Source organism: Labeo rohita, chromosome 18 (assembly GCF_022985175.1).
Source record: "Labeo rohita strain BAU-BD-2019 chromosome 18, IGBB_LRoh.1.0, whole genome shotgun sequence".
NCBI lineage: Eukaryota > Metazoa > Chordata > Actinopteri > Cypriniformes > Cyprinidae > Labeo > Labeo rohita.
In genome coordinates, this window is record NC_066886.1 from 12,227,819 (window position 1) to 12,255,672 (window position 27,854).

The 27,854-nt window shown below is 35.6% G+C and overlaps 2 protein-coding genes and 5 non-coding genes across 7 annotated transcripts; 1 reads left to right on the forward strand and 6 right to left on the reverse strand.

The window, feature by feature from the left end:
• Window positions 1-331: 331 nt before the first annotated feature.
• map2k1 (mitogen-activated protein kinase kinase 1) lies at window positions 332-23,494 on the forward strand. The gene is given in 12 exon segments (XM_051134968.1): window positions 332-732; window positions 14,101-14,311; window positions 15,083-15,229; window positions 16,498-16,575; window positions 16,699-16,750; window positions 16,848-16,972; window positions 20,241-20,408; window positions 20,410-20,449; window positions 20,567-20,631; window positions 20,756-20,814; window positions 21,320-21,365; window positions 22,621-23,494. Coding segments are annotated over 12 exon segments (1,188 nt in total). The 5' UTR covers window positions 332-649; the 3' UTR covers window positions 22,735-23,494.
• On the reverse strand, window positions 23,380-27,682 carry rpl4 (ribosomal protein L4). The gene is made up of 10 exons (XM_051134969.1): window positions 27,533-27,682; window positions 26,549-26,720; window positions 26,271-26,377; window positions 25,070-25,208; window positions 24,650-24,774; window positions 24,439-24,568; window positions 24,188-24,344; window positions 23,922-24,005; window positions 23,608-23,728; window positions 23,380-23,531 (listed from the first exon to the last, which is right to left on the reverse strand). The coding sequence occupies exons 1-10, from the start codon at window positions 27,533-27,535 to the stop codon at window positions 23,442-23,444; spliced, it is 1,128 nt and encodes a 375-aa protein (XP_050990926.1). The 5' UTR covers window positions 27,536-27,682; the 3' UTR covers window positions 23,380-23,441.
• LOC127181261 (small nucleolar RNA SNORD18) lies at window positions 24,080-24,147 on the reverse strand. The gene has a single exon (XR_007829749.1). It is a non-coding gene; the product is annotated as a small nucleolar RNA SNORD18 (small nucleolar RNA).
• LOC127181264 (small nucleolar RNA SNORA35) lies at window positions 24,859-24,987 on the reverse strand. Its single transcript, XR_007829752.1, has one exon. It is a non-coding gene; the product is annotated as a small nucleolar RNA SNORA35 (small nucleolar RNA).
• LOC127181262 (small nucleolar RNA SNORD16) lies at window positions 26,130-26,227 on the reverse strand. Its single transcript, XR_007829750.1, has one exon. It is a non-coding gene; the product is annotated as a small nucleolar RNA SNORD16 (small nucleolar RNA).
• LOC127181260 (small nucleolar RNA SNORD18) lies at window positions 26,446-26,513 on the reverse strand. Its single transcript, XR_007829748.1, has one exon. It is a non-coding gene; the product is annotated as a small nucleolar RNA SNORD18 (small nucleolar RNA).
• Window positions 26,799-26,896, reverse strand: LOC127181263 (small nucleolar RNA SNORD16). Its single transcript, XR_007829751.1, has one exon. It is a non-coding gene; the product is annotated as a small nucleolar RNA SNORD16 (small nucleolar RNA).
• Window positions 27,683-27,854: the final 172 nt, after the last annotated feature.

Consider the following 27,854-nt stretch of genomic DNA (forward strand, 5'->3'; position numbering starts at 1 on the left):
CTCCATAGAGAAGAATATTCATAAACAAACAAATGTTTTAATAAGAGAATTAAAGTGTTACCAAGGATAAAACTTTATGACCTAGCTTTTTATATTGAGGGTCTGGGCCTGTAAAAGTTGAAAACGTGCAATCTAATATACTTAAGTTCTATAATCTAAAACATAAACACATAAAAAGACTGTATGCTGATAAATAACTGCTGAAATTTTTTAGTTTTAATTAGCAGGCACGCCTATTAAAAACAATGCGCAGTAATAACGCATTTCCCCCAGCAGATGGGGTTATTGTCCACACGCGGTCATGCTGTCCGGAAGACAGATGTAAATATTTTCATGACGTAAAGAGACAATCTCTGTACCCATCCTCTGTCGTCCACCTCTAGAAATACTCCGTTTCTTCCTGAATAATCTATTCTTCGAAACAACCTTCCTCCTGCCTGTCAGAAGACCATGCGACGTTGTCGTTGAATGCATTCTGTCTTTATTTATTTATTGTAAAGCAAACAGCGATTGGCAGGGTGTGATAGGCTATTCATAGCTTATGCATCATTGCTCTGTCGGCGAGTGAGTTGGTGTAGTGTGCGGATCAGATTGCTCCTGTTTGATTTTTTCTTTTCACTGCCGTGAAAGCCAGCTATTAGGATTCATCATGCAAAAAAGGAGGAAGCCAGAGCCGATCCAGCTGAATCCAATTCCAGATGGGAACGCTATAAACGGAACCGGGGCCACAGAGTGAGTGGGCTTGAGTCTTACGATGTCATTTCATGTCGAACAAGCTATTAGAAGACTTCGTGAAACCAGAGTTGCTTCATTCATAGATTGTTTGGCTCGTTAGGAATATGACTCTGGCAGGGCTGCTTAATAGATCTAGCATTGCTAAACCTGTCGTGTTGTGCATTCAATTGGTATTAGTATCGATATTTTCCAGGGTGTGTTGATTCTAAGTGTCAACAGGATGTTAAAGCTCAAGAATGATTGGTAATAATAATCACCTTTAGCTTACTTGACTTGCATAATACAAAATATAGGTCATTTTGTGAAATGCTTGGGTTTTTAAGTTTGATAAAGTGATGTTTAAAGTAAATATCTGATTTTGATTTAAACCATTCTATCAAATAATCTTTTTGAGTGTTATTATAAATTATATTGTGGCACCTCAAGATAAATTAATGTAGTATATGATACAACAAGGCGTAATATCACAAAAAATATTCAGTTTTAGCTATTGTGCTTGAGTTGGTGACACTAAAAAGTGTGTGCGAAGAAGAAATGAGCACCAAATCTGCAAATTAGAATGATTTCTGAAGGATCATGTGACAGTGAAGACTGGAATAACCACTGCTGCAAATCGATCTTAGTCGTCACAGGAATAAATTGAATTTTAAATACATTAAAATAGAAAATGCATATTTTAAGTTATACTAATATTTATATTTCACTGTATTTTTTAACACAAATTCATCCTTGGTGAGTAAAAGTGACTTTTGTTTACTTCCAGTATGTGACCCTGGACCACAAAATCAGTCTTAAGTAACATGGGTATATTTGTAGCAATAGGCAAAAATCAAAAAACAAAATTCATTAGGATATTAAGTAAAGATCATGTTCCATGAAGATAATTTGTAAATTTCCTACTGTAAATATATTAAAACTTAATTTTTGATTAGTAATATGCATTGCTAAGAACTTCAGTTGGACCATTTTAAAGGCGATTTTCTCAATATTTAGATGTTTTTTTGCGCCCTCAGATTCAAGATTTTCAAATTGTTGTATTTTGGACAGATATTGTCCAATCCTAACAAACCATATGTCAATGCAAAGCTTATTTATTCAACTTCAGCTTCACAAAAATGACCCTTATGACTGGTTTTGTGGTCCGGGGTCACAGGGTACCTATATAAAGTTATTATTTTTGGGGGGCTGTGCTTGGAATAATATCTGTATTAACACAGTAAAAGTTGGTCGCAGTTATGCATTAAGTAATTTTATGAGGAAAACAAAATGCATGCTTTTGTTTGTGGAATAACCCATATATTAGTGTTGTTTAGTATCCATCAGGTGCACATAAAAGGGCCGCATCTCCTGCCACTAAGATCAATGAGAATACCTTATCGCATTTGGACAGAGCAGCCAACCCAACACTGCTCTCCTCTGTAGTATGTTGTCCAGGCATAAATTAGGCTCAAAATGGAGCGGATCTGGTGAGATAAAGACACTAGAGCTGTCTGTGTTGCAATTTAGAGGCCAAAAATCTAGCGTTCCGTTCTTCATAGGTGGATTACTCCATTAGCTGGATTTTATTATATTGTTTATGATATGAGCAAGGATTGTTAGGTTCTTCAAAGCTCATCCTGTAGTTGCTGTTATAGCAACAGGTCCTTAGGAGTAGGGCTGTTGCTATCGATTATTTTTGTAATCGATTATTCCATCAATTAATTGAGTAATCGGATAAGAAGTCATTTTCTTTATTAAAGAGCAATACTAAATATACAAGAGAAAATAAGATAGGTCTCTTAAAATGAACAACTAATTTGTTTCCTTTTTAGAAAAATGAAAATGAAAATGTTAAGCATTTATATGCCAAATTACATTAAAAATGCAAATACAAATATATCAATTATATATATATATATATATATATATGTATATATATATATATATATGTGTGTGTGTGTATATATATATATATATATATATATATATATATATATATATATATATTTGGTTTGTATTGTTTCAATTGAAGGTGATACTGAAAGTCTGTCCCAGTCACTTATAAACCTGTAAAAAAAAAAAACCTAAAAAAAAATATATTTGTAAATAATTAAAATGTTGCATGATCTTAAATAATACACACAGCCAATCTGACTCATTAAGAGGTTTATTCGAGAAGGAATAATTATCTCATAATTTTATTCCAGTCATACACACATTACTTACAGTTTGTCTGAGCCGTGCATTAATTTGAATGGTGAGCTTTTATGCAGGTGGCTTTGATGAATCACAGGAGCCACTTCTCAAATCTCGAAATGCTTTTATGATACACAATTAATTTAAACACAGTCCGTTATGTCTTAAGATGGATCTTATGAATTAAGAAACTGTAATTAATGCTGTCGCATATAACAGTAAGTCTGTTTCATAATTAAATTGATTCCTAATTGCAATACTTTTGAAAAATGTTCCAATTTTATATCTGTTAGAACTTTTATTTCATTTTGCTCACCAGGCTGTTTCTTTAATCTTAATTATGTGATGTCATTATGTTGCTGCCTTGCCGCCAGCCAACCACTGCATTGCTGATCATGGTTTAAAGTATCGATATACAGTTGAAAGTAAAAAGTTTACATACACCTTGCAGAATCTGCAAAATGTTAATTCTTTTATTAAAATAAAAGGGATCATATACAAAATGCATGTTATTTTTTTATTTAGTACTGACCTGAATAAGATATTTCACATAAAAGACGTTTACATAGTCCAAAAGAGAAAATAATAGTTGAATTTGTAAAAATGACCTTGTTCAAAAGTTTACATACACTTGATTCTTAATACTATGTTGTTACCTGAATGAACAGTTAAACTGCCTGCTGTTCTTCAGAAAAATCCTTCAGGTCCCACAAGTTCTTTGGTTTTTAAGCATTTTTGTGTATTTGAACCCTTTCCAGTAATAACTGTATGATTTTGAAATCCATCTTTTCACACTGAGGGACTTATATGCAACTGTTACAGAAGGTTCAAATGCTCACTGATGCTCCAGAAGGAAATGCATTTTGGTAAAGTACATTAAATTTTGGTAAAATGCAACATTTTGCAGATTCTGCAAGGTGTATGTAAACTTTTGACTTCAACTGTATTTGCCCTTCCTAATGAACATGACAACGCAGAGTAATCTCAGACAACTTAAAGGAATAGTTAATGCAAAAATGAAAATTCTGTCATTAATTACTCACTCTAATGTCTATCCAAACCCGTAAGACCTTCATTCATCTTCGGAACCCAAGATATTTTTGATGAAATCCGAGAGCTTTCTAACCTTGCATAGACAGCAATGCAACTACCACGTTCAAGGCACATAAAGGTGGCAAGGACATTGTTAAAATAGTCCATGTGACATTTAAAATAGATATGTGAATAAATGTGACATCATTCTCTGAGTGCAAGTATAGTCACCCAGTTTACCTCAGTATGTCATTATTGTTGGTATTTGAACTAACCACCAAATATAGATGCAAGTGACGGCAATGTATCGATTTGTTTGTCAGCTTCACATCCCCACAGACAGATATGGTGACAGAGAGGACCACCTCTGTCTGTGCTACCTTCATTTGGCAGGCCTGTGATTTTTCTCCTCTTGAAGCCGAGCCAGTGACACTCCTCACAGCCTGAGCCAGTGGTGCATGTCATTGCCTCTTGTTTCATCGAGCTCACTTGAGGGCTTAGACACTTTTCCCCTCTCGTAGTCCCTCCATTTGGCATTAAGACACTATTAATTATTTAGGATAAAGTTGGTGTCCTTGTATATAGAAACTGGCTATTATTTCTAAGTAATGTGTATTAGCTGGGATATAGTGCTGTAGAAATGGTGTTTGGGAGAATGACAGTAAAATTACATTCCTTTCTGGAGAGCAGGACAGGCTGTGGCGAGCTCGCTTTGGAATGTGATTGTGTGTGTGTGTAGCGGTGATTCAATCCTGTGGAAGTCAGTGTTATAGAGAGAGGCTCAGTGGAATGTTAAATACTGTGACAACGTTTTTTTTTCCCAGAAGCCTGTGCTTTAAATCTGTCGTGGCAAGTTTATCTCAAAGAGTGCAGTTAATATTATTTCCTAAGTTCTTGCTTATTGCTTGTGAAGCATCTCTTGCATGCATTTACACTATGTAAATTAGGAGTAATACAGTAATAGTATCTGCCTCAAGTGAAGAGTGAATTGAATTAGCAGCCATAAATATTTTCTTAACAGCAATGAAACTAAAAGTTTTTTAAGACCAGACTTCATATTTTTGTTTTGGTGGCTTAAAAGCTCTTTCACAGCAAGAACGATAACTATAAAGTTTTGAAATTGTTGTAATTGTTGGAGAATAGGTAAATTCACACCATAACTATAGCAAAAAGAATTACAAATATGATATTGTGCAGTGTAGTTACATTTGTAAAAGGCTAGTTCACCCAAAAATGAAAATTCTTTCATTAATTACTCACCTTCACCCTCATGTCATTCCAAACCTAGGGTCCTATGATTTACGCAATGTGGAAAACGCTGACGGAATCATAGAATCCAGTCATAAAAATGGAATTTACTGTATAATGCAGAATTTAATTTAATTTGCCAAATTTTGGATGAATAAGTCAAAAATAGATCAGTACACTTCAATCAAAATGCGATATGGACTAGTGTCTGTCACAAAAATACTATTTAAATATGAATCCTGCATGTTATGTGTGTCTGTGTGAATGAATGGCGCAGACGCCACAACCATAACCATAACTGCAAGCAGTGATTTCAGCCTCTGCCACCCGAATATGAACACATAAAACAAAATCTGTAGAACTGCTCTATGTGTCACTTCATGAGAAGAAAAACTATCATCATATCATATCATATACTAACAGAAACTTGAAAGTCTTCACAGCAACCTGTCAAAATAAAAGTTTGGTTTAACTTGAAGAAACTGTGACAGAAATTTGTTATTATTAAAAACATTATTCTTCTAAGGAATATTTACCAGGAAAATTATTTACCAGAATGTTTTGTACGAGAAAAGTGTAAATATGTAACAGTATTTCTGGGGGAAAAAAAAATAGAAGAAATAAAATAATAATAAATTATTTTTTAAAAAATAAAATCAATTAATTAAGGTTTTTGATTAATAAAATGTAGTGAAACCATTAAAATGGAATCTAGAAAATGAATGAAAAACAGAATTTGGTCAAAATAAAACTGAATTTGAGAAAAAAATCATGCTGTCTAATTATTTTATTTTATACGTATTTCATGTGGCCTTAATTTAATTTTTGTGAAACTTTAAATAAATTGCTGTTAAATGGTGTTTTAAATTTCATGATTTTAATTTGTGCTTTTTAATTAATATTTTTTAATTTAACCAGTAAAACTTAAAACTTTTAAAAATTAAAATGGAAAAAAAATGGAATCCAGAAAAAAATCATGTTTCAGGGCCCTACACACTGCAAGACCTTCATTCATCTTCAGAACACAAATTAAGATATTTTTGATGAAATCTGAGAGCTTTCTGACCCTGCATAGACAGCAACGCAACTAACACGTTCAAGGCCCAGAAAGATAGTAAGGACATTGTTAAAATAGTCCATGTGACATCAGTGGTTCAACCATAATTTTATAAAGTGACGAGAATACTGTTTGTGTAGAAAGAAAACAAAAATAATGACTTTATTCAACAATTTCTTCTATTCTGTGTCAGTCCCCATCACGTTCATTAGAGTACAGCGATGCATGCGTTTATTTTAAGACTGCATTTATTTTACAGAAAAATACGGAAAAACAGTAAGATTGTGAAATATTATTAGAATTTAAAATTGTTATTGTCATTGTAATTGTCATTACTCCAGTGTTCAATGTCACATGATCCTTTATAAATCATTCTAATATTTTGTGAAACCTTTCTTATTACTGATGTTGAAACGGATGTAGAAACTGTGATACATTTTCAAGTGTCAGACTTTAATTCTGGTGATATAATAATGGTAATCTGTTGCTGTCCTAATGATTAGTAACCTAGTTTTTTTCTTGCATTTGGTACTTGACAATGCTAATTTTGTACGCTGCCAATATTGTTTCATCTCTTTTCATTGGCAGCGGTACCTCTGCTGCTATTGTTTCCCACGAGCTCTATGCAGCATTGTGTCTTTTCAAGATAATCAGTAGGAAACCACACAGTGTTACAGTGTTACAAAATCACACCACACACACACCATGGCACCATCTGCTGCTCTCCATTTTACTTAAGAGCGCTGCTGGGTGTATGAATGCTGCCATAGTGCATCAAAAAGAGCTTGATAATTCCCAGTCATTCCCTACCTGTTCGCTAATTCTCTTCCATTATTATGCTTATGTCTGTGATCTGTTTAAATTGTGGATCTACAGGATGACAGGACAGATGTATCCACAGAAATGATTTATGGAGCGTAGTTAAATATTGACCACAGAACACAGTCTCTGATTTTGTGCTCCTCCCCAGAGAAAAATGGTTTGCTTCTTTCTAACCTCAGATGATCCTGGCGCTCCCTAGTGTTTACATCCACATTCCAGTGCACGATGTGTAAAGTTGACCACTTACTTCCTGTGTTTGATCATACTGTTTCTACACACCTCTTCAAAAACTCAAAAGTTATGATTCTTTCAAGTACTGTTCTTGGGCCTTCAAAGGCTTTTCTGCTTTTGAATCTCTAACTATGAGCAGCTTTACTCTTCACTTTTATGCACTTTCTGTAGCTGTCCTCAGAAAGAATCTGCCCTTTTTATGTGAACGTAATGGTGTATCAAAGGTTAGACTAAATAATTTACTGCATAGTAGTATTGAATTATTTATTACTTTCATACAAGTTGTTGTAGCATAGCTTGCTGCATTGTCACTACATCCTACATTATTATATATATATATATATATAATAGAGTATTTTTTTTTCTTTTCTTTTTTCTTCTTTGGAGGTCCGTGTGATTGCGTGTTGCAAAAAACATTGTTGGCTTAGTAAATAATAATGTATTGTCATGTAAATATTTTGGAATTTAATTTTAATTCATATTAATATAAATGTAAATAAAGCTAATTAAAAAAGAAAATAAACTAGTATTGTTCAATAAAAAGTAAAGCACGTTTCGGCCACTGAGTCAAGAATAAAAGGTGATTGCAACTTTTTATCTCACAGTTCTTACTTTTTTTGTCAAAATTGTGAGTTTACATCTCGCAATTCTGTTTTTTCTTAGAATTGTGTGATAAACTCACGAGTTATAAGGTCAGAATTGCAGGATATAAACTCGCAATTTTGTATATCGCAACTTTTTTCTCTTCTTGACTTTTTTTCTCACAATTGAGAGTTGATATCTCACAATTCTGACTTGTTTTCTCAGAACTGTGTGATATAAACTGACAATTATTAGTTATAAAGTCAGAATCACGCAATATGAACTCGAAATTATGACTTTTCAGCAAGTTTGTATCTCACAATTCTGACTTTGTATTCTCGGAATTGTGATATAAATTTGCAATAAGTTATAAAGTCAGAATTGTGGGATATGAGCTCACAATTCTGACTTTTTTCTCAGAATTGAGAGTTTGTCGCAATTCTGACTTTTTTCTTAGAATTGTATGATATAAACTTGCAATTGTGAGTTATAAAGTCAGAACTGCAGGACGTGAACTCGCAATTTTGTATCTCACAATTCTGATGTTTTTTTTCCCTCACAGTTGCGAGTTAATATTTTGCAATTCTGACTTGATTTCTCAGAGTTGTGAAATATAAACTCACAACTGCGAGTTCTAATGTCTAATTCTGAAGGGGAAAAAATAGACTGATATTTTCTCAGAATTACGAGTTTATATCTCACAATTCTGACTTAATAACTTGCAGTTGTGTGATTTAAAAAGTCAGAATTGCGAGATATAAACTCACAATTCAGAGAAAAAAAGTGAAAATGTGAATTTACATCTCGCAATTCTGACTTGTTTTCTACCAGAATTTTGTGATATAAACTGGCAATTGTGGGTTAAAAAGTCAGAATTGTGGGATATAAACTAATTATGACTTTTTTTCTCAGAATTGTGAGTTTGTATTTTGCAATTCTGAATTTTTTTCTCGCAATTGTGAGTTGATATCTCAAAATTCTGACTTGTTTTCTCAAAATACTGTGGTATAAACTCGCAATTGCAAGAAAAAAATTCAGAATTGCGAGATAAACTTGCAATTCTTACTGTTTTTTTCTCAGAATTGTGTGATATGAACTTGCAATAAACTCAATTTCGTATCTCACAATTCTGACTTTTTTTTCTCTCCCAATTGTGAGTATATATCGCAATTCAGATTTGTTTTCTGTGAACTGTGAAATATCAACTCACAATTGTGAGTTACAAGGTCAGAATTACAGGAAATAAATGTTTTTCTCAGAATTGCGAGTTTATATCACAATTCTGACTTGGTTTCTCTGAATTGTAAGTTATAATGTCAGAATTGCGGGAAATAAACTTGCAATTTTGTATCTCGCGATTCTGATGTTTTTTTTTTCTCACAATTGTGAGTTAATATCATGTACATTTCAGAATTGTGTGACATAAACTGGCAATTGTGAGTTATAAAGTCAGAATTGTGGGATATAATCTCATAACTATGACTTTTCTCAGAATTGTGAGTTTGTATCTCGCAATTCAGATTTTTTTCTCACAATTGTGAGTTAGTATCTTGCAATACTGACTTGTTTTCTTAGAATTGTGTGATATAAACTGGCAATTGTGAGATATAAAGTCAGAATTGAAGGATATAAAATTGCAGTTTTGTATCTCGCAATTCTGACTTGTTTTCTCAGAATTGTAAGATATAGAATTGTCAGAATTGTGAGTTATAAAGTCAGAGTTGCAGGATATTAACTCGCAATTCTGACTTTTTTCAGAATTGCAAGTTTATATCTCGCAATTCTGACTTGTTTTCTCTGAATTGTGAGATATCAACTCAAAATCATGAGTTATAAGGTCAGAATTGCGGGAAATAAACTCACATTGTGAGTTAGAATTGCAAGATATACACTACCGTTCAAAAGTTTGGGGTCAGTAAGACTTGTAATAGTCTTTAAAGAAGTCTCTTATGCTCATCAAGGCTGCATTTATTTGATTAAAAATATAGAAAAAAAACAGTAATATTGCAAAATGTTTTTACAATATAAAATAATGTTTTTTATGTTAACATACTTTAAAATAGAATTTATTCCTGTGATGAAAAGCTGAATTTTTATCAGCTGTTACTCCAGTCTTAAGTGTCAGATGATGCTTCAGAAATCATTCTAATATGCGGATTTATTATTAGAAGGATCATTGTTGGATAATATCAACAGTTGTGCTGCCAAATATTTTTTGGAACCTGTGATTTTTTTTTTTTTTTTTTTTTTTTTTCAGGATTCTTTCATGAATAACAAGTTTAAAAAGTACAGTGTTTATTCAAAATATAAATATTTTATAACAATGTAAATTATTTATTATTAACTTTTAATAAACTTTTAATTATTAACTTAATACATCCTTGGTGAATAAAAGTATTAATTTAAAAAAAAAAAAAAAAAAAAAAAAAAAAAAGAAACAATAAAAATGTACTGACCGCAAACTTTTGAACGGTAGTGTAGGTATGAAGTCAGAATTGCAGGATATAAACTTGCAATTTCATATCTTGGAATTCCAACTTGTTTTCTTTGAATTGTAAGATATGAACTCGCAATTGTGAGTTATAATGTCAGAAATGAACTCGAAATTGTGAGTTATAAAGTCAGAATTGCAGGATATAAACTTGCAATTTTGTATCTAGCATCTCTGACTTGTTTTCCTAAAATTGTGAAATAATAACTTGCAATTGCAAGTTATAATGTCTAATTCTGAAGAGGAAAAAAGACTGATATTTTCTCAGAATTGCGAGTTTGTATGACTTAACTAAAAGTTGTGTGAATAAAAAGTAGTTTTAATTACGTAGTTTTATTTTTTTCAGTGGTGGTAATGGGTTTCCGTAAGTAAAAAATGTCGGCAAGGCAAGTAAAAATTTGAACTACTGTTCTGATCAGGCCAACAAAAAAAATCTGGCAGTAGAGCTCTGTTGTGAGCTCTACATCCTCTGTGGCTCTTCACGCTGGCTGGTATCACTCCAGATGAGGCCTCCTACATGCAACACAAGGTTTGAGTTGTGAAGTATTTTTCTCCACTCTGGCATCTTCTGCGTCCTTCACCATTATCACGTCTCTACCACAGCGTGTCCACGCCACCCACTTACACCCACACAGCAGCCTCGTAACCATGGTTATATCTGGCCTTGCTGTCAAAACTGAAAACACTTCGCCTCATTCTGCATATAGATGAGACAAAGACATCCCGGAGTACTTGTGCTGTTTTTCATCCACCTGAGTCCTGTCCTGGAGCTTACATGTTGCGATATTTTGCAGACTGATCAGCAAGCTTTGATGTAAATTTATGTGTGAGTGTCACTTGTTGTGAACTGAAACATTGTTGAAGAGCAGGACAACATGTTTTACATCTGAATTGACTCGGTGCTTAAAAGCCCTTGAGGCTCATGGTGTCCGATCATGATCCTGAAACATTCATTTGGAGATACAGCATGAGATTTTTTTTTTCACCAAAGCTTTTGAGAACACAAGCTGCGGTAAAAACCTAAGATTGAGTCTAAATAATTCCTGATTAGTATCAGTTTCTGAATCATAAGATTTCTAATTGGTTCATTCCACCTGGTGAATGCAGTTATGCAACAGCGAAGAACAGAGTGCTGTTGGAGGAGATGCAGAGAGGATGGAGAGCGGAGGGTCATGGAAGTTCGCTCTTCCAGCAGAAAGCTAAGGAAATACATCACCATGACAACAGGGCCAAGGGAAAGGCTCGCATGCTTAGAGGAACTCCCTGTTTCCTCAGACAGAGCTTTAGGAAGATGTTATAAGGCTTCACACCACTTACGGACTCATTGTACAATAACCTATTCAATATTCCTGCATGTTTTCTGCCTTGAGGATTGGAATATGTTTCAGCATGCAAGAACTTTGGCTCATGACTGATCACAAGAGGGGAATTTTTGATGTGGACATAATAATGTATAATATAAAGCAAGCCTAAGACTGCAACAGAGTCATTTTAGTATTATTTATATATTATTATTATGTTTTAGTAATTGCATGTACTTTTGTGATTTATTTTTAGATCATTTTAGTACTTTAACCTCAGCTTATTTTATTTTAGCTTAGGGCAGTATTTATTCTTTTGTTTAATATGTAATATTACTTTACTTTCTATCAGGTTTTTATGGAAGTCCTTTCCACCATTGAATAAAAAACAAAAACATTATTGAGACATTTTATCTCACAGTTCTGACTTTTTTCTCACAATTGCATGATACAAACTCGCAATACTGACTTTTTTTCTCAGATTTGCGTGATATAAACTCACAATTGCGAGAAATAAAGTCAAGAGTTGCAAGATTTAGACTTACATTTCTGATTTTTTTTCTGATTTGCATGATATAAACTCACAATTGCAAGAAATAAAGTCAGATTTGCAAGATTAAAAACTCACAGTTCTGACTTTTTTCTCAGAATTGCGTGATATAAACTCACAATTGTGGGAAATAAAGTCAGAGTTGAAAAATTTAGACTTACATTTCTGATTTTTTTTCTGATTTGCATGATATAAACAATTGCAAGAAATAAAGTCAGAATTTCTGCCTTTTTTTCTCAGAATTGCGTGGTATAAACTCACAATTGTCAGTTATAAAGTCAGAATTGCAAGATATTAACTTGCATTTTGCCTTTTTTCAGATTTGCGTGATATAAAAGTCAGAAATGCGAGATTAAAAACTCACAATTCTGACTTTTTTTCTCAGAATTGCGTGATATAAACTCGCAAGTCAGAACTGCGAGATATAAACTCACAATTCAGACTTTTTTCTCAGATTTGCATGATGTAAATGCACAATTGTGAGATATAAACTCACAATTCTGACTTTTTCCCTCAGATTTATGTGATATAAACTCAAATGCAGGACATAAAGTAAGAACTGTAAAATAGAAACTCACAATTCTGGCTTTTTTCTCAGAATTGTGTTGATCTAAACTCTCAATTGCGAGTTATAAAGTCAGAATTGCTAAATATAAACTCACAAATCTAAATTTTCTTCCTAGAATCGCATGATATAAACTCATAATTGTGGAAAAAAAAAAAAAATTAGAATTGCGAGTTTATATCTTGCAATTCTGACTTTTTCTTGCAAAAGTTTATATCTCACAATTTTGACTTTTATCTCCGAATTGTGAGATATAAACTTTTCAGTTGCGAGAAAAAAGTAAGAAATATAAGTTCTGACTTTTTTCTTACAATTGTGAGTTTATATCATGCAATTGTGAGAAAAAAAAACGTCAGAATTGGTCAATTCTGCAAGTTATAAATTCCAGTTTTGAGGGGGAAAAAGACTTGTCTTGAAAGATGTCTTGAAACTCACAATTTTTACTTTTACTTTTTTTTTTTTTATCAGAATTGCGAGCTTTATCTCACAATTCTGAGCAAAATAGTCAAAATTGTGAGTTTGTATCACAATTCTGAGAAAAAAAGTCAGAACTGCAAGATGTAAATTGTAAATTATTAAAAAAGATGTCACAATATTAAATAAAAATTATAAAAATTATAATTTTTTTTTTTTTTTTTTAATTCAGTGGCTAAAACAGGCTTCCATAGCTTTTTAGTTACCTAAAATATTTTTAGTAACTTTAGTTTTTGTTAACAACAACAACTCTGGACTGTAGTTCCTAAAATGACTCAAGTGTCAGTGACATAATGTATTTTTGTCTCATTAATTTATTTAAAAATTACATGTGAATATGTAATGCATATAAAAAATTCCAGGGTGATACAACTCTCCTGATATTGTAATGAATAAAAAAGATTTTTGAAAGAAATTCTTAAGTAGAAAGCCTTATTAAATAATTGAGCATAATTATCCTTAGGAAAAATAATATAATTTAACAAAATTGCCTTACTGATTATTAAAGGGATAATTTACCCAAAAACGAAAATTCTGTCATTAATTACTCACTCTCATGTCGTTCCAAAGCCGTAAGACCCAGCTCTTGGATTTCATCAAAATATCTTAATTTGTGTTGCGAAGATCAACGTCTTATGAGTTTGGAACAACATGAGAGTGAGTAATTAATGACAGCATTTTCATTTTTGGGTAAACTATCCCTTTAATATTTGAAACACCTACTTTAACCACAGAGAGGAGCCCTGTAGACCCCCGTGGCTATTTTGAAGTATAGATTGAACCATTGAATTTAATCACTTTGCAAATTAAATAGATTTTTTTTTGTTTGTGTCTTAGAACAAATCTGGAAGCTCTGCAGAAGAAACTAGAAGAACTGGAACTGGATGAGCAGCAGAAGAAACGCCTGGAGGCTTTCCTCACCCAGAAGCAGAAGGTTGGCGAGTTAAAAGATGATGACTTTGAGAAGATTTGTGAGTTGGGTGCAGGTAATGGAGGAGTGGTATTCAAGGTCCTACACAGACCCTCAGGCTTCATAATGGCCAGGAAGGTAAGTTATGATAAAGCAAACTGCTACAACCAGAGATGGTGTTCATTTCAGCTTTAAACTTGCAAGAAAGGTCACTGAAGTCCATTGATTGTCATTACCAGCCATGAATCGATCAGATGCAGTTTAGAGCTGCTTTCCTGAGGCCAGTGCAGCCTCTCCAATATCTCTTAAAGGCATTGGCTATTCATGTCATCATGTCTTTTTATAGATCGGAAGAAGTTAGACATTACAGCAATAAGCCATGACATTCTGTTCTTAGCATGCAGAATTGATCCCATGACGTATATTGCACATGTAATGACTTTTTCCAAACAATCTTGTCCTAGAAAAAATCTACTTTTTAAGCCAAATGACCACTACTCCACTACATAGTGTAATGAAACAAATCATCCTTAATGTGAGACCGCCCAACAAAGAAAACAAGCTGAAGTGCATTCAGCACACAAACTCCAAACAGCTCATTTACAGCATAGATGAAACAAAGAATTGACAGTATGCATGCAGAGAAGCAACCCCTTATCAGCTAACTATAAAATGCAGACACCCTGGCAATTATAGAGAGAAGCTCTCCCTGGTACTGAGAGAAATTAATGAGGCTTCAGCATTATGCTTTGTGCTTATAAAGACAAAATCGCAACATGGTAAACATCAGTATGAATGTAAAACATTAATTTGTAAATGTTTCCTCAGTTTCAGGGGTTGATTTTTATTAAAAATAACAAATTTCCACATTTTGCCTACTTGTAATATAGTTTTCTGATTTTCATGCAGTTGATCCACCTAGAGATCAAGCCAGCAATAAGGAATCAGATCATCAGAGAGCTGCAGGTGCTGCATGAGTGTAATTCGCCCTACATAGTGGGCTTCTACGGGGCTTTCTACAGTGATGGAGAGATCAGCATCTGTATGGAGAACATGGTACTGTCCTCTCTCAGTGTCAATGTCGTGAATGGATTTTTACCATTGTAGGGTGGTTGTGTAATTTTCAGTGTCCTTAAAACATTACATTTAATAGCATTAGTGCATATATAGTTGAGGTCAAATTCAGAATTATTAAAAATGTTAATTATTTTACCAAAATAAGAGGGATCATACAAAATGCATGTTATTTAGTACTGACCTGAATAAGATATTTCACATAAAAGATGTTTACATATAGTCCACAAGAGAAAATAATAGCTGAATTTATAAAAAATGTACACCCCTTGATTCCTAATACTGCGTTGTTACCTGAATGATCCACAGCTGTGGTTTTTTGTTTAGTGATAGTTGTTCATGAGTCCCTTGTTTGTTCTGAACAGTTAAACTGCCTGCTGTTCTTTAGAAAAATCCTTCAGGTCCCACAAATCCCTGTTCCATGGGATCCCCCTGTTCAAAAGTTTTCACCCCCTGACACTTAATGCATGGTTTTTCCTTTTGGAGCATCAGCGAGCGTTTGAACCTTCTGTAATAGTTTGAATATGAGTCCCTCAGTTCCAAGATGGATCTCAAAATCATACAGTTATTGTTGGAAAGGGTTTAAATACACAAAAATGCTGAAAAAACAAAGAATTTGTGGGACCTGAATGATTTTTCTGAAGAGCAGCGGGCAGTTTACCTGTTCAGGACAAACAAAGGGATTCATGAACAACTATCACTAACAGTGTTGCCAAGTTGGGCTACCTTAACAGTGTTGCCTTGGATTGTTTTAGATGTCCGCAGGTTGAATCGACCCAAATAATGTGATATTTAGCCCTTGAAATGGGGCTAGTTTCGGGCTAGTTTTGAGTAGCAATTGGGCAGGTTTTGTTGTGAAAACCTGGCAACCCTGATCACTAAAACAAAGAACCACAACTGTGGATCATTCAAAGAACACAGGTAAGAACACGGTATAAAGAATCAAGAGGATGTAAACTTTTGAACGGGGTTATTTTTATAAATTGAACTATTATTTTCTCTAGTGGACTATATGTAAACATCTTTTATGTGAAATGTCTTATTCAGGTCAGTACTAAATAAACAGTAACATGCTTTTTTTTTTTTTTTTTTTTTTTTTTTTTTTTTTTTTTTTTTTTTTTTTTTTAATGATTTCTCTTATTTTGGTAAAATAATTAACATTTTTAATGATTCTGAAAGGGGGGTGTAAACTTTTGACTTCTGTAAGTGTACCTGCTGAATATTTCTCCATCCAAAATCTTTTACTGTAGGATGGCGGCTCGCTGGACCAGTGCCTGAAGAAAGCTGGAAAGATTCCAGAACAAATACTGGGCAAAGTTAGCATTGCGGTTGGTATCTCTGCAACCTTTCTTAACAATATCCTCAGTGGTCTCTTATGGACTGTTTCCAGAAAGCAAGGCTGAGGTAGAGTGTTTAATGTTTCTGGACCTGTTTTCTTTCCGTTCATGCAGGTGATAAAAGGCCTGTCCTACCTGCGGGAGAAACACAAGATTATGCACAGAGGTGACTAGTGTCGTGTTATCTCAAACTGATAGCTGTTCATTACTTTTTCTGTTGACATTGTGTTTACTGAAGGGAAGACCTTGCCCTTGTCTTGCAGATGTAAAGCCATCTAACATACTGGTGAACTCGCGTGGTGAGATCAAGTTGTGTGACTTCGGTGTGAGTGGACAGCTCATTGACTCCATGGCCAATTCGTTCGTGGGCACCAGGTCCTACATGTCTGTAAGTTTGCATTCCCAACAAAAATACCAATTTTATCAAATATTTTTACTAAAATATATCCTGTCTAGCAGGAAAAATATGTTCCCATGCACCTGCTTGGCATTTTTTTTGTAACCTGTTGTTGTTTTTTTGGTTTGTTTGGTGGCCATCTTGAAATGATGTCAGCACAAGAATTTATCTAAAAAAAACCCCATTGTTATATATGTTAATATATTGTTAAAAATGTATTTCACTGAAGTAAAACAATTTAAAAAAGAGGAGAAATCTCATGAAATAATGTTTTTCTCAAATACACATTGGCCACGATTATTGGCCCCATTTTATTCAGTACTTTTTGCAACCTTTATTTACCAAGATGACAGCTCTGAGTCTTCTCGTTTAATGTCTGATGAGGTTAAAGAACACTTGGCAAGAGATCAGAGACCTTGCTTCATACAGAATCACTCCAGAACTTTCAAATGTCAAGGCGCCTCTTCTCTTCATTTCACCCTACTCATTTTCTAAAGGGTTCAGGTCAGGGAACTGGGACGGCCATGGCCGAACCATTGACCCATTTTATGATGATTTTGGATCATTGTTCTGATAGAAGATCCAACCATGGCCCATTAAAATATTTCTAGCAGAGGCATTCAGTTTCTGATTTTTTAATCTGCTGGTATTTGATAGTCCACAATGCCATATATCTGAACAGGATGTCCAGGACCTCCAGCAGAAATATAGGCCCACAAAATTTCGAAGATCCAGCTGCATATTTAATGTTGGCCATGGGGTAGTTTTTTTATACTTGTGAATCCCATTAAATCCATCTCATGTGTACCAAAAAGCTCTGTTTTCTATTATTTAATCTGTTTGCACCTGAAGTTTGAAGTTCCAGTACAGTACTGTCTGACAGCTGAATATGCTGGAGTTTTTGGAGATTTCTTTTTTTTAGACTTTCCCCAAGACTCAGCTAATTTCTGCAGTTTTCCAACTGTGATCCTTGAAAACACAAACATCCTCTTCCAGGCAGATTCGTAACATCTCCAATTGATTGGAACATCTTAATTATAGTCCTAATAGTGGAAATGGGAATTTTCAATAGTTTAGCTATTTCCCTACAGCCACTTTACTTTTTGTAAAGCTCAGCATAGTTTGCATATCAGAACTATATTGTTTGGTTTTATTCATTCTGATGAATGATTAAGGGAAATGGTCTTTGTGTTAGCTCATATTTATACTCCTGTGAAACAGGAAGTCATGGCTGGACAATTTCATGTTCCTATTCACCCTGGTGAGTTAAAAATAAAATGTAAATATGAATAGGAGGTATTTCATTCATAAAAATGCCTTAAGGTTGCCAATAAGTGTGGCTAACGTACTGGAGAAAAACATTTATTTCATAATGTGATTCTATACTGATCAGCCACAACATTAAAACCACTTAGAGGTTAATAGAGAATTGATAATATTGTTACAATGGCACATGTCAGCGGTTGGGTTATATTAGGCAGTAAGTGAACAGTCACTTCTTGAATTTCATGTGTTGGAAAGGCCAAGGGCCAAACAGTATTGGCTAGACAACTGAGTCACACCACTTCCAAAATGCCAAGTCTTGTGGGGTGTTTCTGGTATGCAGTGATTAATACCGACCAGAAAGGGTGCAAGGAAGGACAACCACTGGTGAACTGGTGTGAGGGTCACTGCAAAAAATGTTCAAGAATGTTTTGAGGTACATAATAAAGCAGCATAAAGTGTTGCCTGCACATATGTTGGATGTGCTGGACCAACAAAATGTGCTGGACTTTATAGGATTTGGGGTAAATTTTGACAGGCCTCTGTACTAAACGACCCCGTTATAGCTTCCCAAAGGGTAAATTTTAACTTTTTTTTGATAATTATTGCCTTAGAGAGTCCAGAGAATTGTACCTCAGTGTTTTTTTCCAAACTTAGGACTAGCTCGCAAGTAGGTTTTTTGCATCTTCTCAATCTTTTCATAAACAATTTGATTGACACCAGTGGTTCTAGAGGTTTTAAAATTGTTTGGAACGAGGAGTTTTATTGTATGATATGAATATTGTGCGAAAAAAAAAAAAAAGTGCAATGTACAATCATTTAAACCCTTGAAAAATGTGGTATCGCTGCCTAGTGGCAGATTTCTTTCAAATTTCTCTCAGACCTTTGGGGCCGCGAGTCGAACAGGCCCACTGAGTTTCGTTCTGATCGAACTCTGTTAACCTTGTCTAACAGGTGCTCAAAATTCGTCGGCCGATGGCGGCCATGTTTTTTGAGATACGCAATTATCCTTTTAAACACTTGTGGCACTTCGGACCAAGACTGTGCGTACCAGTTTTCATGTTGATAGTACAAATGTTTGGGCAGTTATAGCCATTTTTATGTTTTTTCTCTCTTATAGCGCCACCAAGTGGCCAAGCTCTGTGTTTTTTTTTCTCCTGTGATCTCAGATTGAGCTCTTACATAAGTGTTCTGAGTTTGGCAGAGATATCTCTTTTTATTTACAAGTTATAGGCATTTTACCAAAAGCGACCATGCCCTTTTCAAAAGTTTTGGCACCCCTTTGTGACAGTGAGTCGAAAGTTCTAAAGTTTTTTTTTTTTTTTTTTTTTTTAAACTATTGGTATTGACTCTCCAGAGAATCTTTCTGTACTGGTTTGGTTTCAATCGGGCAAAAAACCTAAGGAATAGTTCACAAAAATAGGTTTTTAAAAAAAAAAAAAAAAAATACTGGAGGAGTTGAGTTTACGGAGGTGCTACAGTGATCTGTCACTCCACATTAAACAGTGCCAAAACGGCAAAGTATTTTTTTGAATACTTAAATAAAATCAGCAGAATTTGAAATGTGAGACTTTTTCATATCAGTAGTAATAAAGCACAAAGCTTATTGCGATTAATTGCATGGGAAGTGTGCTGCAATGTTCCATTTATTAACTGAAAACAGGCTAGATTAATCGATTCTTGGGATTTAATAATCAGTACTGTTTCGTAAAAATGAGAATCAGTAAAAATGAAGAAATCTGTCTTTTTTTTAACCCAACCCTATTACGCAGGTGGTTTTAATGTTCTGGTTGATCAGTGTATATACTTTAAAAAATCTTTAGACAGTTTAATTTTTCAGCCAGCAACATGAATCCTTGGATGTTTTAGTTGGAGTGTCTCAGGGCGGCCAATTGTTTGTTCAGGCTCTTGTTTTTCATCACATTGCTTCCTGTATGATAATGTTCATTTCCTCTCTCTATGATTCTCGTCCTTTTATCTCTGTGTCCATCTGTAGCCCGAACGCCTTCAAGGGACTCACTACTCTGTCCAGTCTGACATATGGAGCATGGGTCTCTCTCTGGTGGAGATGGCCATCGGACGCTTCCCCATCCCACCGCCTGATGCCAAAGAGCTGGAGCAAATCTTTGGTCAGCCCCTTGAAGGGGACCCCTCAGCCAGCGACACCTCCCCCTAAACCCAGGCCTCCTGGTCGACCCGGCAGCTGTGAGTGTCTCTTTGTAATCCTGTAGGCAGGGACGTGGGAATGCATGTGGAGGTGATTCTGAAATTATAATAATATAGTAATTTTATTGTTTTTTTTTTATCTGTTTGTCTTTTCAGCATACGGTCCAGACAGCAGACCTCCCATGGCTATATTTGAGCTGCTTGACTATATTGTCAATGAAGTAAGCTTTCAGTGTGCTTAAAGGATCTCTAAACTGTTTTATGGCAGTGAATTAATTAAAGTGAGGATTTATTGTCTGCTTCACTTAGCCTTAATGGAGCCGCTTCTTTTTTTTTTTTTTTCAGCCGCCTCCCAAGCTACCAAGCATCTTTGGTACAGAATTTCAAGACTTTGTTAACAAATGGTAAGAGGAAACTGCATTGTAGCTTACCTAGTAGAGTATGGCGCACGTTGTGCCAAGGTCATGGGTTTGATTCCCAGGCAACTGGAATATTGCTAAAGATGCAGAGCGCAGTGAAAGCTGCTTTGGGTAAAATCATCCGCTAAATTCACAAATTGTTCTTCAGTGGTGCTTGCTGCACCATCTAGTGGTTGAACTAAAACCAGTTTGAAATCTGTTGCTGTAGAGCCGCTGAATGGACATGGTGATGGAAAACTATTTCAGTGTTTTGAGTGAATGCAGAGTTTCTTGGGGAAAGCAATACTTTTGTGAGAAAACTAAAAAAAGAACTCATAGATTATCAGTTAACGTAAAAGTTTTGAGAGAATGGGAAAAAAATCCCAATTTCCCCCCCCCAAAAGTCCCATCTGATATTTTTTCCATCACACTATCCTCACAAGGCCTCCACACTAGACAGACCAATATTTTGATATTTTTAATCCTAATTGAATTTCCTTGTTTTGCACAGTTTAATCAAAAATCCAGCAGAAAGAGCAGACCTCAAGCAACTGATGGTAGGAACAATCATTTTCTGTCAACTCTCATGTACAGTTGAAGTCAAACGTTTACATACACCTTGCAGAATCTGCAAAATGTTAATTATTTTACCAGAATAATACGATATTTCACATAAAAGACATTTACATACAGTTCACAAGCGAAAATAATAGTTGAATTTATAAAAGATGACTGTTTCAAAAGTTTACATACACTTGATTCTTAATACTATTTTGTTACATGAATGATCCACAGCTGTTTTTTTTGTAGTTGTTGTTTAATGATAGTTGTTCATGAGTCTGTTGTTTGTCCTTAACAGTTAAACTGCCCACTGTTCCTCAGAGAAATCCTTCTGGTCCCTGGTCACACATTCTTTGTTTTGTTTTTTGTTTTTTGTTTTTTGTTTTTTTTGTTTTTTAGCATTTTTGCGTATTTAAACCCTTTCCAACAATGACTGTATGATTTTGAGATCCGTATTTTCACACTGAGGACAACTGAGGGACTCATATGCAACTATTACAGAAGCTTCAAACGCTCACTGATGCTTCAGAAGGAAACAATGCATTCAGAGGCGGGGGGTGAAAACTTTTGAACACAATGATGATGTGTACATTTTTCTTATTTTGCCTAAATATCTTTTTTTTTTTTCATTTAGTACTGCCCTTCAGAATCTACAGAAGATACTTGCATGTTTTCAAGAAGACAAAATAAGTTGAATTTACCTTGATCTTCCATATTCCAAAAGTTTTCACCCCCAGCTCTTAATGCGTTGTGTTTCCTTCTGAATCATCAGTTAGCGTTTGAGCCTTCTGTAATAGTTGCTCAGTGTGAAAAGATGGATCTCAAAATCGTATAGTCATTGATGGAAAGGGCTCAAATACACAAAAATGCTGAAAAACCAAAGAATATGTGGGACCTGAAGGATTTTTCTGAAGAACAGCACAGTTTAACTGTTCAGGACAAACAAGGGACTTGTGAACAACTATCACTAATCAAGTGTATGTAAACTTTTAAACAAGGTTATACATTTTATCAATTCAACTATTATTTTTTTCTTGTGGGCTACATGTAAAACATACTTCATGTGAAATATCTTATTCAGGTCAGTACTAAATAAAAAATAACATGCATTTTGCATGATCCCTCTTATTTTGGTAAACTAATTACCAATTTGTTGATTCTGCCAGGTGTACGTAAACTTCTGACCTCAACTGTGTATATTTTTCCAATGAATGCACCTCATACAACTAACATCTAATAATCTTTTTTCAGGTCCATTCTTTCATAAAGAACTCAGAGGCAGAGGAGGTTGACTTTGCTGGTTGGTTATGCAGCACCATTGGGCTAAACCAGCCAGCAACTCCAACTCACAGTGTGGGAATGTGAGCGAAGCCATCTTTTTCTACGGCAACCATTTAGTGTTTTTTCACCTGCAACATCTCCAGCTCCACCCTACCAGTCAGTCCAGAGGCCAACAGCAAACTACTGCCTCTGGAATACACCCCTTATTTTAGATGTTGTCTTGAGTATTAAACAAGCATACTGCTGTAATTAACAACGCGTTACACCTCCGATAGGACGCTTGAAATCTGTTCTGCCAAATATCAGTTGTTAAATGCTTTGATAGCATCCGTAAGACCTATGACAAAAAATGTGTTTTATTTTTCTTACTACAAAATCTAATTTTAATGTCGACTGCAAACGCTATCAAGGCTGAAATTACACGCAAAATGCTAGGGATCTTCTTAAGTGTCAACTTGCTGTGATCATGATGTTATACTTTTTAAACTCTTAATTCTAAAGTTTATGACTGCACTATCAGCTACACCGGTTGCATTATTTCTTTGTAATGTTTTGTGTTCTGCTTTACTTCAATGGTGAATTTGCAGCCTTTAACTCACAAAGTGAGAGAAAAATCAGTCATAACTTATACAAACTTGTATATTATAATAAAAGATTTATTTAACAGATGACAACTGATGGAATGTGGCAGTGCTTAAGTGGTATGCAGTGCATTAAAAAGGACAGATCTTTCAGAATTTTTAAGCAGCTGTTTTATTTCGGAATCATTTGTCATTATCTGTTTGAGAGCTCTAATCTTGTGCTGGAGCAGCTGCAGTCTTCTTGACCTTGAGCTTCTTGATAACCCTCTTCTTCTTGGGTTTCAGCATCTTGGCCTTGATCTGCACAAAATTTACAGATTTAGAAATTGCTTGTTATCAGACTATAGTGACACTTGTGGGCCACAAGGGTACTTACTTCAGGGTTGTGTGCCAGGATAGCACGACGACGGGCTGACTTGGCATAGGGGTTGAGCTTAAACATCACTCTCAGATTCTTCAGAGGGTTCTTCTTAAGCACTCTGCGATGAATCTTGTGTCTACAATTGCATAAAGAAACTTGTTACTCTACTTGTACTGCAGACTAAAAAAAAAAAAAAAAAAAAACTTTTGAGTTTCAAAGCAAGATGGCTCAGGATTTCCAAAACATCATTAGTCAGAAACACAGACCAAAGTAGAAACCTCATCACTGCAATGATACATTGACTATAGATCAAAGTAACCAAAACTTACTTGGCAGGACGAATTGCCTTCTGGACCTCATCGCTCTTCAGGATTCTGTGCAGATCTGTGATGTTCATTTTGTGCATGGGCAAGCTGAAACATAAGATAGTAAGTCCATAAGTTTATGCTCGATATCTACAAATTTTAATTCAGACCACCTTATTTTTTCACTCAGAACTTCTGATAATATCACGGTGTTCATAAACACGGACTAAGTTGAAGATCATCACTGTTGTTCAACGCACAACCTATCCTCCAAGGTAAAGGATACTCACTTGTAGTCCACTTTAAGGGAGGAGGCTTTGCGCCAAGTGCCATAGAGGTCATCCAGTTTGCGGAATGCACTCTCAGTCCAAATGCAAAAGCGACCAACATGTCCACCAGGAGCGATCTTCAACAGGTCCAGTCTGCTCACAGACTGCAGTGTGACGCCTGACAACACAAACCTCATGGTTAATGATTTTGCAACCATCTAGATCAACAAATTTTCTGTGTTCAAAACTTTAACTGAAATCACTTCTCGTACCAGGGATGTTTCTGAAAGCCCGTGTCACGCCGTTGTCTTCGTTGTAGATGATGCATGGTCCCTTACGCTGTACACGCCTTCGGTTCCTCATCTTACCCTTACCGGCACGCATACGCTGAGAAGCGTAAACCTAGAGAGCACAAATATGTACCAAAAATACTTAGCACTTGTAAAGCGCAACATTTTCACTCATAGTTTGACAGTAGCTCACCCTCTTGATGTCGTTCCACGCCTTAAGCTTCTTCAACAGAAGCACGGCCTCCTTAGTCTTCTTGTATCCCTCAACTTTATCATCAACAACAAGTGGGACCTCAGGAATCTCCTCAATGCGGTGACCTGAAACATATGCCATTCATTTATAAGTCAGGAAAACAGCAACAACTAAAAAGTTGAAGGTAATGTCAAATATTCCATATTTACTGCTGTGCTCAGCTTTCGAAAGGGAGAAACCATTAGTTTGGCTTAGCCCTTCTGCTAAGTGAGGTTTCTCTTGCACTGAATTGAGCAGAATGCCAATATTTGGCAACCCACATAATATATACAGTGCATACAGGCACTGTCATCATGGAGGGACCCCAACTTTTAGAAAATGAAAGGATTGTGCAGTTCTGGACACAATGTGTTCACTCACCTTTGGCCATGACCAGGGCGGGCAGAGCGGAGGCAGCCAGGGCAGAGCAGATGGCGTAACGCTTCTGGTTAACGTTGACCCTGCGGTGCCAACGGCGCCAGGTCTTTGTGGGGGCAAACATGCGACCACCACGACACATCTACAGTAGAGTCAAGGGTCAACATTTTACATGAAAGGCCTGTTCACACAAAAGTGAATGTTCAGTGTGAAAATTTGATGCAATGAGCATTTTGATTTGAATAGTTGGCTGTTAAAGGGTCAACCAAAAATATCTTAATTTGTGTTCCAAGAATGAACAAAGGTTTTACGGGTTTGGAACGACATGAGAGGGAGTAATTAAGGACATATCTTATTTTATTTTGGGGTGTACTATCGTCTTAATATCCAAACATTTACATAGTCAGTGTCACTCTTCGCAGAAAACCATACTAATATCTTTTCCAATGCACTGTGAAGAAAACTGCCCAACAATGGAGGGTTTGCACTTGCGTCACGATTTGGTCAGTCACCTAGATGCGTTGCCATATTGGCGATACTTGAACGTAAACACCATGGATTGCACGGTTAATGTACTACTGAATACGTTATCCTGCTAATGTACACTTGTGGAAGCTGCTAAATCATATTGAGAAGGACTTCGTAAGCAGGAAGGGGCATAATATTTCACAAGCTTAAGTTAAGTATTAATATATTAATCTAATATTTCACCTAGCTAACTGGAAATGAATAGAACACAAATGTAGTTTGACAAACTACAAATGCCTTTTGTTCCTCAGACATGTTTTGCTCTTCTCCTTGATGTGTTATTTTTGGCTGTCTATAGTACTCCAAACGTTTTTCCAGGGTCCGACTGATTCGTACAGTTCAAAACATGACAATAACTGACCATTTTCAGCAGCAATAATCTGCAAAATATGGGAGCTTCGTTCATTTCAGTGGCGTGGTAGCCTCTGCATTTCCCTTCGTTGTTTTGTGATTTCTCAAATTCCAGATCAAATTTTTGCTGAACATTTCTGTTAGTGTGAACAGGCCTTAATTTTTAAGCATATATCTGTGAAACAGCTCAGTCTTAATATTCGTCAACCTTCCACGCCAGCATGAGACAGCAGGCAACTGTCGCTGTGCGCAGAGTAAGACGCAAATTACACCATCACAGCAAGGGTTGCTTATAATCAAGTAAATATTGCGATCGATAGGATACATTTCCGAAAGCACCCTGTCCGGAGCGGTGGGTGCCACCACCGCGCACACGGGGAATACGGGCCACGGCTCTTCCTGTGCCCCAAGACTCAGCGCTGGTCTGGTGACCTGAAACACACATTTTGTAGTTAACATTTGATCATGTAACAGTAAAATATACTAAAAAGAGACAAACGTTTCTCAGAACTTCCATTATAATCAGTTGTCAGAAACACGGACCAGAAGTGGAATATCATCATTGATGGTAACATTTCAACTCTGCTGATTTAAAACACTCACCGGCCAGTTCGCTGACAGCGTAGGGCTGGCGCTTGTTCTTGCGCATGTTGGTATGCACGAAGTTCACAACATCAGGGCGGATGGGAGCCCTGAACACTGCAGGCAGAACGACATTTTTGCCAGATCTTTCTCCTTTCTCGGAGAAAACCGAGATTAATGGTCGGGCACAAGCCTGAAATGAATAAAAATAGATATGAATAACTTCAAATATTTGTTCACAAGTTTATTCATCAGTTATAATATTGAATCTTGCTCAGTCTTTGTTTTCATCAACCTTCTGTGCCAGCATGAGACAGTAGGCATCTGTCACTGAACACAGAGTCGGACGCAAATTACACCATCATAGCAAGAGTAGCAGTTAAAATTTGGTGGGTAAAAATGTAATAAGTTGCAAAACATGAAGTTACTGAGTAAGCATATTAATAAACTGCTGTAAATTAAAGTGATAGTTAAACTGTGCTACGACTTATCCTAAGGCTGCTCTAACATGTATTCCTTTTAATGTTTCATTATACTATCCTGAGAATGAATAAACATCATTAATTATTTTAAAGTGAACGGTCACTTTAATACTTGTCAATTACACGCCTAAACTGAAATATCTGCGTTCAAAAATAAGACTAGGCCACAACACGCAAGCTAACATTTTCAACTAAGTTCTTACACAATCTCAAGGCTGTCAAATTCTGTTTGGATAAGACGTTAGGTTTATTAAAATGACGGAATAGCTTTTCTTTAAAATTGAATTTCGATGTAATAACCTCTAAACGCAGTCAGCTGCCAAATCATGACTACACGTGTATACACGCCGCACTCGATCAAAATGGCTCCCGAGAACCGCTGTAGTGCAAGCATAGCAAGCTAACGTGTAATATTTCATCCAAAAACGAACAAATGGTGACTTTTATGCACGTAAAACAATACAACGAAGAAGCTTTATTGAAAACGCGCTTAAAACGGTGAAAAAACATTCACTGTGCTCACCATTATTGTAAGTTTTCACGGCACGCCAGGAACCACGCTCCTAACTCGATGGCGGCCACGGAAGAAAAGGAAGAATGAAACACTCCACCGGCACTTGCATATCCATCCGACATATGTCACTTCCGGCCAAGTCTGCGCTTTGTTTTAGTCAAAAGCCTACTTTTATAAACACGATCTGGATTTGATTATAGAATTACTTTGCACCGTCTATTACTTTAAGTACAGTGAATTTCAATAAGACACATGCGATAAAGTAATAAACGTGGCGGTATGTTTTGGCACTATTTAAGTAGCGGAAGCTCTCGAATGTGTCATATGGATC

Excerpts from the sequence above, each read along its gene's own strand:
- rpl4 (XM_051134969.1), bottom strand. Across the intron at positions 25,209-26,270 it reads GACAGGGTGCTTTCGGAAAT|ATGTGTCGTGGTGGTCGCAT; the intron begins GTATCCTATCGA and ends ACTCTACTGTAG. Across the intron at positions 24,006-24,187 it reads TCCCTTAAAGTGGACTACAA|CTTGCCCATGCACAAAATGA; the intron begins GTGAGTATCCTT and ends CTTATGTTTCAG.